General features: G+C 37.5%; 1 protein-coding gene across 1 annotated transcript in view; it reads left to right on the top strand.

The window, feature by feature from the left end:
• The window catches only part of LOC122801924 (T-cell surface antigen CD2-like), a 380,436-nt gene that overhangs the window by 243,106 nt on the left and 124,266 nt on the right, over positions 1 to 13,064 (top strand). Inside the window, exon 4 of the mRNA XM_044071652.1 lies at positions 932 to 1,045. Within this exon, the coding sequence (XP_043927587.1) occupies positions 932 to 1,045 (114 nt within the window). The remainder of the gene's footprint in view (positions 1 to 931; positions 1,046 to 13,064) is intronic.

The raw sequence follows: 13,064 nt of genomic DNA, 5'->3' as shown, positions 1-13,064 counted from the left end.
ATCGTTCTTACTTGTTGCAAGATTTTTCTTTCCCCAAGAAGAAAGGCAGAATAAAGAAAGCACACGGTCCTTTGTTTGTTTCTCTCTTCAGAGCAAAGTAATCACTTGTAATCCTGATGGATAAATACTTTTTTTTCCCACTTTTTTAACTGATTTTAGATTAGGTCAGTATAAATGCAACTTTTTATCATCAATTTGATGTTTAAACCTCCTGATATCCACTCAGATCAGAGATTTTCCTCGGGTTAATTGAAGAGCTGCAGTTTAGCAGTGTTTACAGCATGGCAGCCATCTTTGAATCCTGATTACTTTATTTTCTGATACATTCTGTTCAGCAGCACTCATTCATACACTGTTCTGTTTTATTTGCTTTGGTATAATAATGTTTTATTCCTTATCTCAAGATGAGCTCCATTCATTGTGTTGACAGCTTAGTATACTGAATGCATGTTCTACTTGCATGTCTAGTTGAAATCTCAGAATGTTGACAAATGTGTGTGAGTTGTAGCTCTTTCCTGACTTGAACCTTTTGTGGTCAGTTTTGTAAACATCGATAATTTGTCTGATCAATGAAATGATAGGAATCCTTCAAGATGTATTACATACATCGCATCTCACTGAGTTGCTGTGTTTATTTAAAAATCTTGAAAAAATAGTAAAAATGTTCTGCAATATAAGCAGATAGTTCTGGGGTCAACACAAATTTTTAAGAAAAAAGGAAGCCAATCAACCTTTGAATAATTTGTGATAAGTTTTTTAGTATCTATTCAGAAATATATTGTAATTTGTGAATTGCTGCACTATTAAGACTGTTGTCAGTAGCATCGATATTAATGCTTGTGAGTGACAGAATCTATTGCCTGTTTTCCATACTAATAACTTACAAAACAAATAGCATAATAAGAAGTAACACTACTTTTTTATTTAAAAGGTATACTGAAATACATGCTGATTGCAGCACCTCTATTTGGACTTGTGATGGTTGTAGTTCTGGCAGTGACCTTTTGCTGCATTTTCAAACGACAGAGGCAAGCATCCACTCAAGGTTAGAGTTACACATTGCTTCAATAACTTGATCAAATACTTAAATATACTGTTGTTTAATAATGTTTTACAATGATATTATCATTTACATTTAAAAGTTCTAACCATTAAGCTGCACAGCAGGAAATATAGATGAACTGTATTATTTAGTCACCATACATACAATTTGTTCATTATATAATTTGGCATTACAGTGGTGCCATTTTGTTCATAGGTTCATAGGTTCATATTTGTCTACTAGTCTAACAACCACTAGGGCTTTTTTAAGCATAGCCATGCATCCTAAATCTCTGACAACTTATGGTACCCTTGATAAGTGGAAATAGGGGCTTGGGAGGTGAAACATTTACATGCAGGGGCCTGGGAGATGAACTATTTACATGCTGCCTGTGTCCATTAGATACACGGGTGCCAAACCTGGGATGAGTTTCCTGTTATGCATCCAGTTGTCCAAGTAACACTTGAATTGGGTTAGGGAGGAACTTTGCTGCACATGGATGGGCAGCCTGTTCCAGAGAAGAGGTAATCTCTGGGATACATGTCTGCCTCGACAGCAGGAACTATTTATATCACAGGCAAGGTTTTTTAAATGGGTAATTCTGGTGTTTTTTTTTTTTTTGTGGATATGCAGGAGGTCCATCAGGGTGGGGTCCAACAATGCCTTGTATGCCAGGCGTAGATCTTCCATCAACAGCTTGTAAGGGACAGAATACAGGGATAGGGTACCCTGTATTCTTTTAGTGATGAACCTCTGTGGATATTCCAGTTGCTGGATGTTCCTGGTTAGGTACATACCAAAGGAGGCATTATACTCAATGACAGGCCTGATGAATGCTGGATACAGTGGAACAATGACTGCCTTGGACTAGATATCATAATATATATTAGTTGCACAACACAGAATGATTTCCTCGCTGCTGCAGACATCTAATGGTTAAAGGCTAGATTACTTTCTACATGAGTCCCCAAGTCCTTGACTGCTGGGTCAGCTCTTGGGGAGGGGGAAGTGTTGACTATATGATAGTTACCAGAAGTGGATGACTTCCTGAAGGAAACTATTATGCATTTCTTGGCATTTAGTTTTAGTCAACAGGTCTGATACAAGTTAGTTGTCTGTGTCAGTTCTTCCTCGAGAACATTAGTGTCAGTGGATGAATTTATTACTGCTCCTAATTTGCAGTCATTTGCAAATGAGTTAATCCAGAGACTCTTGATGTTGGCCTTGACTTCAGAGACGTAGATGCCAAAAAGAAGCGGCCTCTGTACCAATGTCTCAGGGTGTCTGTGGTGACTGGCCTCTTTATAGAGGTGAACTCCCTAATTCTAACTTCCTGGGTCCATCTGTGAGCCAGCTGGCTATCCACTGGGTGACATATAGGTATATACCTGACTTTGTAACTTTGTCAGCAATATCTAAGTGGGATATTGTGTCAAATGTCTTGGTCAGGACAAGGTAGGCAGTGTGAACCATTTGTCCTCATCCATTGCTTTGGTGACCTTATCAAACAATTCCACCAGATTGAGTAGGCATGACCTGCCCTTGACAAAAACAAACTGAGTTGGGTCCAGTGTCTGGAGGTTTCTCATGTCATTATTGATTATTTCCATAATAATTCTTTCCATGGCTTTGCATACAAGACAAGTGAGACCTACAGATCTGCAGTTTCCAGGGTCTGTGCAGAGGAATGACAGTTGCTGTTCTCTATTTGTGATGCATGAAGCCTGTTTGCAGGCTACAATTAAGTGGTGATTCCAGACAGTCTGATAGGTCTTGTTTTATGTGAATTGGAAGGCATCCTGGAATATTGTCTGGGCCCACTGATGTAGTGTTCTTGGCCTAAGTGAGAGAGAGAGAGCATTGAGGACCTCTTCCATAGTGATAATAGGGAAAGGTATATTTGTTGTCATTTCCTGAGGAGTGGTTGATGGTGAGATGGTTAGACTTACAGCTAAATTTGCCTGCCAGTAGGTTTGTTATATCTTCTGGCTCAGTATAGGTTGCTCCATTAACAATGAGGTCTGCACACAATTGTGTATTGCCTTTGAGGCTGTGGACATAGCTAAAGAATGCCTTGTGGTTGTCGATGGCCTGGGAGGCCAAATTTACTTCAAATGTGGCTTTGGTAGACTTTATTTGTCCTCTACGTTGTTTATTTAATTTGATGTGAGTACTTTTATCCTGCTGGGTGGTAAACCTCCTCATTTTTGCTATGATTTTCTTCCTTCAATTATACAGCCTATATGTTGTGATCCTACCAAGGTGGCTTTTTTTTTTTTTTATTTACTTTTGTACTTCTTCCTTGTGGGTGCAGCTTTCTCTATGCAGCTATCAACATACTTGTATAGGGTTTCTGTGAACAGTTCTGTGCTCACAGCAGTGTTCGCAGGGTTTAGGAGAGCTTGAAATTTTGCCAAGTTATCTGCTAATAGTAGAAAGTTAGCCTTAGAGTAATTTCTGATCATTCCAGTGTTAGCTGGGGTTCTGCGTCTTGTGGTCTAACATTACCAGAGAGGACATTACACTAGGGGGTGTGCAGTGCTTTCCTATATTAGTGATGACCAGATAAAATGTGATTGCATACCTGGTTGGCATACTGAAAATCTGGTCCAGGGAATTTGTGTTTTTGAAATCCAAGAATCTGTGCGCATGCATATTTGGTGTCATATATTATTCCCAGCTAATGGTGGAGTAATTAAAGTCACACATGAATATGGTATTGCGTTGAATGGTGAGTTTTTCTAGTAAGGATAAAAAGCAGTAGCATAACAAGGGTGGGGCAACAGGGGCGATTGCTCTGAGTGCTGACTTGTCTAGGGAACTATCCATGCTAAAGAAATGAATTAATTATTTTTTTTATTTGCATACCATTTTTTAATTTCCTTGAAAGGGAAACAAAGTAAGGGTAAAAGTGTCCTTCATGCAAGTCTGAGACACTCCAGTGTGCCACCCACCACTTTTTACATCATCATAAATGGGCACTGCCCCCAGAAACCTATGATTCACTGTGCAGGTGGAGAGGCAGTGCAAAAAAGGCAATCACAGGGCTTTTTCTTTGGTGCCCACTGTGATCCAAGCAATTTGTTCTTGGCTTATTTATTTTTTGTTTATATTGCTTGCTGTGGCATTATGGTAAATTTAGAATAAAAAAAATAAATAAAAGGACTGTCTTTGCTTAATTAGTTGCTGACTTCATTTCAGAGACAGAGTATTACATTAAAGATGGACAGCAGCCAACAACAAACTGCTTTGCTGGTAGTCTTCACAAAGTTGGGAAGTTAAAGATTTTAAATATTGCTCTTGTAAACTTAGAAAGCAGCCAGAATAACAAGTTTTGTGTTAGCATACACTTTCTGAAATATAAGAAATCTCCATTTGAAATGTCTGTCTCATTATTTAATGTGACTTTGATAAATGGTGGTGGGACAACAAAGGCAGAAAAAAAAAAGAACAGATTTTAAATATTGCTTTTATAAATGTAGAAAGTTGATAGAATAACAGGTTTTGTGTCAGCATACATTTTACGAAGGTTGTGAAGTCAAAACTCAAATGTACGTAAAAATTTAGTGACTTCACAATAATGGTGGAGGGACAGAGGCCAAAAAATAGGGACGGATTTTAAATATTACTTTTATAAACTTAGGTTGGCATGCATTTTCTGAAAGATATGATTGAAGCCTGAAACTGAAATGTACATCATTATTTACTGTCTTCACAATAATGGATAGGATGTCTGTCATTATTTAGTGACTTCAATCACCAGTGATTTCCCAGAAAGCCACAACTTTTGTGAGAAACAAAATAAAAATTAGGTAAAAATATGGACATTCTGAAGAAATCTGGACAGCTGCTGGGCTGACTAGACTGATGGATGTGACAAATTAAGATGTCATGCAAACCAGTGAAGTAGTTTGGTTTATTGGCATAATGGCTTTTTTACACAATTACCTTTTTGGAGAAACAGGCGGTGAAGATTAATATAATGACAATGATTAGAAAAAAAAGATTAAGTATTATAATATTGAATTTTTTCTTTACTTCAGAAAAGCATATATTAATAATTCACATTCTCTTATTCTACCAATGACTCAGGTTAACACAGTACTAATATTTTAAGTGTCCCTGAATGGTTCTGTCTGATTATTATGTCAGGATTTGTTTACCTATAAGTAAATCCAGACTAAAATCTGGACATCAATTGTGAAGTGGACACGACAGGACTGGAGGTGGACTGGTGTGGCATGGACATGACAGAACTGTGATGGACTAGTGTGCCAAAATAAAATGTAATGCATAAATACAGTTTGGATTTGCACACAACCAACTTGCATTTTTTGGAGAAACAGGTGGTAAATTGCACTTAACAAATAATGACAATAATTAGAATTATAATACTCTTCTTTACTTTAGTAAAAATGTATATTAATTCACTATCTTTTGCTCTGTCAAATACTCTAGTTAACAGTACTAATATTTTAAGTGTCCCTGGTTGAGATTTGTCTCTGATTCTGAAGAGAAGTGTTTGATTTGTAATGAATGCATGGCATAGAGGCAAGATTTTGTGAGGAAATCTCCTGCCATTGCTGCCAGTCCTGGCCACTGGGAATTTGTTGTTGTTATATAGAGCAGGTAGGTACTTTGCTGGCTGTTTTATGAGATGGATAGGTTCTTAATCCATCAGGGCTGGTTTTATTGATTATTACTTTATTATTTCTGCTGATTGGGTTTTTAATGAATGTTACATTGTTTTATGGGGGGGGGGGGTTACAGGAAAAAAGAGTTCTTAATTCATCAAGGCTGTTTTTATATTACCTGATGGTCTTTCAATCAATGCTATGCTGTTTTAGGGGGATGAGTTCTTCATCAACACTGTTTGTCTCTGTTATTAGTTGAATGAATGAATGAATGAATGAATGAATGAATGAATGAATGAATGAATACTATTTATATAAGGATTTTCTGAGAATGGTTTGGTTGCAAGAAGATCATTGTATATTTGCTATGCAGCATTTGCTCTAATATATGTCAATTATTTTCCTTTTGCATTGGTTACTTTCTGGATGTAATTTCTACTGTAGATGTTTTCCTCTGACTTGCTGAACAGTACTTACACAATGTTAACAGTGGACTGATGTTTGTTTTGCTGTGCTTGAATCCACATGCAACCTTCACCTCTCCACTTCGTTTTCACCTGAGCTATGTCTTGTATTTTAGCTTGAATAACAACTGTTAAATAGTACATAACACCATGGAATTAATGACTGTGTCCAATACGGTTTTAAAATTTCATGTAGCAAAACTATGATGTTACTCAGTCCTGCTATAATTTTAATATTTTAAGGAAAAGCTGTGTGGTTTATTTAACTTGCTAAAGCAATGTGTTTGGTTATGCATCACAGGACAGTTAAATGATTTATTGAAAGTTTAATGCATTTTCAGAGTTAGGTATTCTGTTTGGACTTGCTTTTGAGCCGCTTGGTCTCTTATATTTTTGTGAAAAGTTCTTGTCAAGGTGTTTTTTTCTACCCCTGTTCAAATTTTTTTTTTTTTTTTTTTTTTTTCTGTGTAGCTGTAGGCCGCATGGTGGGGTGTTTATGAAGGTCTCACACTGAGGTCCAAATGGCCTAGCTACTCCTAGGTCAAAAAGAACTGGCCTACAGAGATGGAAGAGATTAGGTAGGTCATTTAAGAAAGATCATGATGTGAATGGAAGATAAGGAAGTCTTGGAGAGAGAAAAACTAAGAAAGAGGTGAGGGTGAGATGAAGTATGGTTTTGGAGCTGAGAGTGAAAACAGAATTTGATGAAGGCAAGTTCTGTTAAGGAGAAATAGCAATGAGACAAGAGTGCAGCAGGTGTGCAAAAGAGGCAAAATGTAGGTGAGGTTGAAAATCTTCTGAAAAGCCAGATGAAGAGTTTGAGATCAGATATTTAGGCTGTTGATTTTATAAACAGCTAGAAAACAAGGAAATGGGCTATGTAAGAGCCATGGAGCAAACACAATTGAAGCGGAGTTAAGAAAATGTGATAAAATTATTGGAAAGCTAGAATGAAGATGAACAAGCATGATTCATATATAAGGATATAATGGAATTTTAGGGCAATAGAGCTAGGAGATGTTGAAAAAATTGTATGCGAGGAATAATGCAAGGATGCAAGTGGCAGGATATAAGTTCATAGGTTCATAGGTAGGTACTAGGCTATCAGCCCTAGGGCCTATACAAGCCTAGCCAAAAAGGTACCCTGGCTTTCGCCACCCAAGAAAATTATTTTCCTGTGCCCCTGTCAAGCAGAGCCACAGAGGTGATCCTCAGGGTGAATTTCCTATTTCCCATCCAATCATCAACATTTTTCTTGAAGAGTGCTAATGAGGAGCTTTGTTTGATATAGATAGGTAGTTTGTTCCAAAGTATGGGAAGTCTCTAGGACAGAAATCTATCCCTCCAGCATGTTCTGTTTATTGAGGTGACAAGGTTTAGGTCCCTAGAGCGTGTAGCTCAGACGGATTGCAATTTCATTAAGTGGAGCATTTCCAACAGCTCTGGGTTTGACATAGCTTTGTATGTTAGGCAGAGATCGCCTCTGAGAAGGTGATATGTGACAGAGTAAAGCTGGAGTTTTTTTGAGGTGGTCTGAGTCGGGCATCTGTTTGAGGCCAGTAATCCTCTTTGTGAGGTATTTCTGCATCCTTTCCAGTTGTTGTAGATGTCTTGTGAGGTACATACCAAAAGGGGCATTGTACTCTATAATGGGTCTAATGAGTGATGAGTAGAGGGGAACAATGACCTCTTTTTTCCTGGATGATAAACCTTTTGTGATGAGGTGTGCCACATAGAAGGATTTCCTGACTACTCTGGCAATGTGATTATCAAAGGAGAGACTACTGTCCACCTGTGTCCCAAGGTCTCATCACACTTTCGGTGTTAAGTAGACTACCACCTATGTGGTAGCTCATGGGTACAGAGTTTTTAACAAAGGGGATGGCAATGCACTTTTTGGCATTGAGCTTGAGGCCATGGCTTTGACACCAGGCATCTGTCTCAGTGAGGCCCTTTTGTAGGATGTCCAGTTCATTAAGAGTTTCAATTATGGCTTCTATTTTCCAGCATCTGTGAACTTTGTTAGCCAAAGACCTTCTGTGTTAGCCTAGGCTTCAGAAAAGTAGATACAAAACAGGAGAGGACCCAGAACTGAACCCTGTGGTACTTCACTTGTCACTGGTCTGAAGTCGGATTTGGAGTCTGCTACTTTCACAGTGTGGTTTCTGTCAGTGAGCCAGTTGGCAACCCATCTTGTGACATAGGGATTTATACCTAGTTTAGTGAGTTTATCTATAATTCCAGAGTGGGAGATGGTATCAAAAGCCTTGGCGAGATCTAGATAGGCTGTGTGAACCACCTTACCCTCGTCTGTGGCTTTGCTGACTGCTTCAAAGAAGTCAATCAGGTTTAGGAGACATGATCTGCATTTTACAAACCCGAACTGGATGGGGTCCAGAGTTTGGAGATTACCAATGTCTTTGTTTATAAGTTCCATGATGATACGTTCCATGGCCTTGCAGACCAGGCTCGTTAGGCTAATGGGGCGATAGAATAGAAGGAAGCTTTGTTATGGGGGTTAGGTTACCTAGAATAGGTTCAGTATGTAACCTACAAATGTGCATCATAAGCAGTTAATAAGTCCAAAAAGTGCTACTGGGGTATGGCTCCAGAGTCAAAGAAAACGAAGTATATAAAAGCTCTCCACAGTACTGCCTTTATTCAAGCACAAGCGCTTTCACACATAGCTTCATCAGGTGCATACAATACAATAGAAAACACACCCTTAAATACCAACAGAGCAAAGCACATGACCTTAGCTTATACATGTTTAAAGACATAACACTCTTATTAAATACAATTCGCTATCTAATAAAACATTTATTAAAAATACAATAAATATTCTAATGTGTACTATATTATGTAAAAAATAAAAATAAAAAACTAAAACTACCTATGAAAACCTCTCTTAGATAATATTGGTTTCATGGGAACAAATTCATTTAGCCCATGACCACATTTCACTCTCAATGACACTATCCATCTAGCCTCTGCCTCTTCAGTTCTAGCTCTGATGTCTCCTCCCCTAATAGTCTCATGTAGCCTAGACAGGACCTTAAAACAAAAATAATGTTCATTCCCCATATTACTAACATGCTTCGCTAAGGCATTGGTACCAGTACCTTTCTTAATATGGTATATATATGCTCCCTCATTCTTTCTTTCAGGGTGCGGTCTGTCTTTCCAACGTAGAAATGATTGCAAACAACGCAATTAGCCAAATACACCACATGGAGGCTCTCACAAGTGGCTTGCACCCTAATGTCAAATAACTTGCCAGTATCTGAGTGTTTAAAAAACAGACTATCATCTATAAACTTACAATATCCACATTTACCACAAGGTTTTGTTCCATAAGTGGTTATACCACTAGAGGGCTCTCTCAACTTACATAGTCTCCTCTTCAAGTTCTTTTTATTCCTAAAGGTAAACTGGGGCCTTGAACCTACAATACCTGAAATAGTTGGATCGGATACCAAAATTTCCCAATGTCTGTTAATATCAGTGTAGGTCTTAACATCTCTAGAATAAGGAATACAGACTTTCAATTTATTATCACTTTTCTTAGGGGATCTAACATTATTCACAGAAAAATAGGGTTTAGCCTTCGTACACCTTAACTAACAATTTTTTCATTCTTAAAAATCATATTACAATCATAACCCCTTTGGAATAATTCAAATCCAGTCATATTCATTCTCCTTTCATATTCTACTTCCTCTGGACTCAACCTGGAAGCTCTATAGAACTGATTCTGCACCACATTATTAAAGATATAGTGAGGGTGCATGCTGTCCCTAGATAACAAGTTGTTAACCCTACAGTCTTTTCTATACATCTTAGTTGAAATATTCCCTACACTATCCTTGGTGACTGTCACATCAAGAAAATTCTGAATAACTCAAAGTAAACTTTAAAAACTGTGTGGATTTATTCAAGTAGTCCACAAACTCTACTAACTGTGTAGACGTACTTTTCCAAATCAAAAAACAATCATCCACAAACCTTCTATAGAAGGATATATGGACACTATAAGGTCCATTTAATAAGTATTTATTCTCCCAAACCAACATCACTGCATTGGCATAGCTATTGGAGCATGAGCTCCCCATCACTACACCATTTTTCTGCCAAAAAATGTGGCCATCAAATAAAAAAACATTATTATATAGTACAAGCCTCATTAACTTCTGTAAGGTGGAAATTTCATCTGCTTTATAAAGACCTACTTTAACAAGTAGCTCTCTCAAAAAATCTATCCCTTTATCATTCGGGATCACTGTAAACAGAGAAACAATGTCTAGGGTGACTAATGTCACACACTCATATATTCCTGTTTCTTCCACAAAGAGATACAAATCATGTAAAAAATGCTCTGTATCTCATAGTACATGTTTGAACATATCTATCATAGGTCTCAATTTTTTCTCAAGAAAAATAGAAATTGACTCAGTACACCACCCTTTGCCCGCGACTATGGGTCTCATGGGCGGTCTATCGGGGTTCTTGTGTAATTTCGGTAACCCTTGAATAATAGGTATCAAAGGTTTTGATACCAAAAAATATCTCATCAAATCTTCAATGAGGCCTGCTGTCTGCAAACCTATAATCTGTTCATGTATATATTTAATCATAAAGTCAACGCACCTGTTGGTGATTTTCTCATAAAACTCTCCATCCCTCAACATTTCATACATTAATGTTACATATTGACATCTGCTCATTACTACTAATTGACCTCCCTTGTCCGCTGGTCTTATAACTATACTCTCATCATTTTCTAGACTGTGTAACGCTTTACTCTCATCTTTACTGAGGTTGTACCATTTATTTTTGTACTTCCTATTATTAAATGTATCATAAATTTCTGAAATACAAACTTGTTCAAAAGCATTAACCAGTGCATTGTGTTTGGGAACAAAATTACTTGGTTTCCTAAAAGAAAAAGTACTTTCATTTTGCATACCATGAAACATATACTTAAGTGTTAAATTTCTGGTGAACATTTTCAGATCAAAAATTACATCAGTCAAACACATATCAGTGGATGGTATGAAAGACAACCCTCTCATTAAAACATTCATCTCTACATCAGATAAAGAACGTTCAGATAAATTAAAAACTAACGATTTACTTTCTGGAAAGCTTTCTTTATTGTATAAACATTGCTCATGTCCTCTTCGTACTTCCTTTTGTATCTTGTAGTACTCCTGCCTCTGCCTCTGGATTGATTCACATACCTCTGTCTCTCTGTCGGATTCACAGATGGGTCCTGTACGGGCAAAGGAAAATTTAAACCATATTCAAGTCCTGAATTAATTCCGTTGCCCACATTAGGTAATGTCACTACTGAATTTGCTTCGTCGGCTCTATGGACTTGAGCAGTAGTTGAAATAACTTTCCTCCTAGCCCCTGTATCCAAACCACTAATAGAATGAAGAGGTGTAGTAGAAGCGTCATTCACTCTCTCTAAAGGGACAACCAGCTCTTCAGTATCTTTTCGCGCGCATGTATTAATCAAAAGAGACTCTCTTATATCTTCAGTATCACGTCGCAGAAAAGCACTAGGAACTTGCAAAAGTGCTCCTGGCATCACATCTTCACATTGAATGGAACTGTGTGATGCATCATTGGCCTCAATATCTAAATTATCACGTGGCCAAGAGAAGACTTGACCCAATGAAAAATCATTGCGGTCTCTTTTGAGCTTTTTTAACTTAATCTGCAACAGTTTGCACTTATATGCAGCAACATTATCAATGGTGTCAGCCAAAACTTTAGAAAAAGTCTGTCCATTGTAAACACAACACAACTTCATATACTTATCTTTGATAACGGATGTCAATGCCAATATTCTTCTCTCTGCTGCAGATAGTAGCAACTTTAAATAGTTCAAACTGGTAGCAATGTTCAATTTTTGCCATTCACTCAGCAACTCCGGTTCACAGTCTGTTTGTGCCGGCATCTTTAAAATTCTCAAACCTCTCGGTATTAACTTTTCTGCCAAGCATACCTCTAGATGGAACTTCTCATACTGAGTGTGCGCTAGTTTACACATGTCCCTTTCCAGCGACAATAAATCTGTTCTTAACGTTAAATAGTCCAAGTCTATACCATCATCTGCATTAACAGCAAAGTCCTTCCCCAACAAAGGGTTAGTGTTCTCACTTACTTTCACCAAAAAAGAGTCTACACATGGCCATTGCCATTAAGTGATAGAATTGTATTCACCTGTGGTGTATAATCCAACTCAACCTCTTCAACTTGCTCTATATTATCAGCCATAGAGTCAGCGTTCATGGGTGAAATACAAAAGTCAATAAATTCAAAAGCAAAACCCACGAAACTGCAGACACCCCAGCAGAAAAAAGCAAATGACAAACAAGTCCAAAAAGTGCTACTGGGGTATGGCTCCAGAGTCAAAGAAAACGAAGTATATAAAAGCTCTCCACAGTACTGCCTTTATTCAAGCACAAGCGCTTTCACACATAGCTTCATCAGGTGCATACCATACAATAGAAAACACACCCTTAAATACCAACAGAGCAAAGCACATGACCTTAGCTTATACATGTTTAAAGACATAACACTCTTATTAAATACAATTCTCTATCTAATAAAACATTTATTAAAAATACAATAAATATTCTAATGTGTACTATATTATGTAAAAAATAAAAATAAAAAACTAAAACTACCTATTAAAACCTCTCTTAGATAATATTGGTTTCATGGGAACAAATTCATTTAGCCCATGACCAAAATTCGCTCTCAATGACACTATCCATCTAGCCTCTGCCTCTTCAATTCTAGCTCTGATGTCTCCTCCCCTAATAGTCTCATGTAGCCTAGACAGGACCTTAAAACAAAAATAATGTTCATTCCCCATATTACCAACATGCTTCGCTAAGGCATTGGTACCAG

The sequence above is a fragment of the Protopterus annectens genome, chromosome 5.part0, assembly GCF_019279795.1.
Source record: "Protopterus annectens isolate FY-2018-M chromosome 5.part0, PAN1.0, whole genome shotgun sequence".
Classification (NCBI taxonomy): Eukaryota; Metazoa; Chordata; order Ceratodontiformes; family Protopteridae; genus Protopterus; species Protopterus annectens.
The sequence above is the reverse complement of the archived record's forward strand: the minus strand, read 5'-3'. Positions and strand labels throughout refer to the sequence as shown.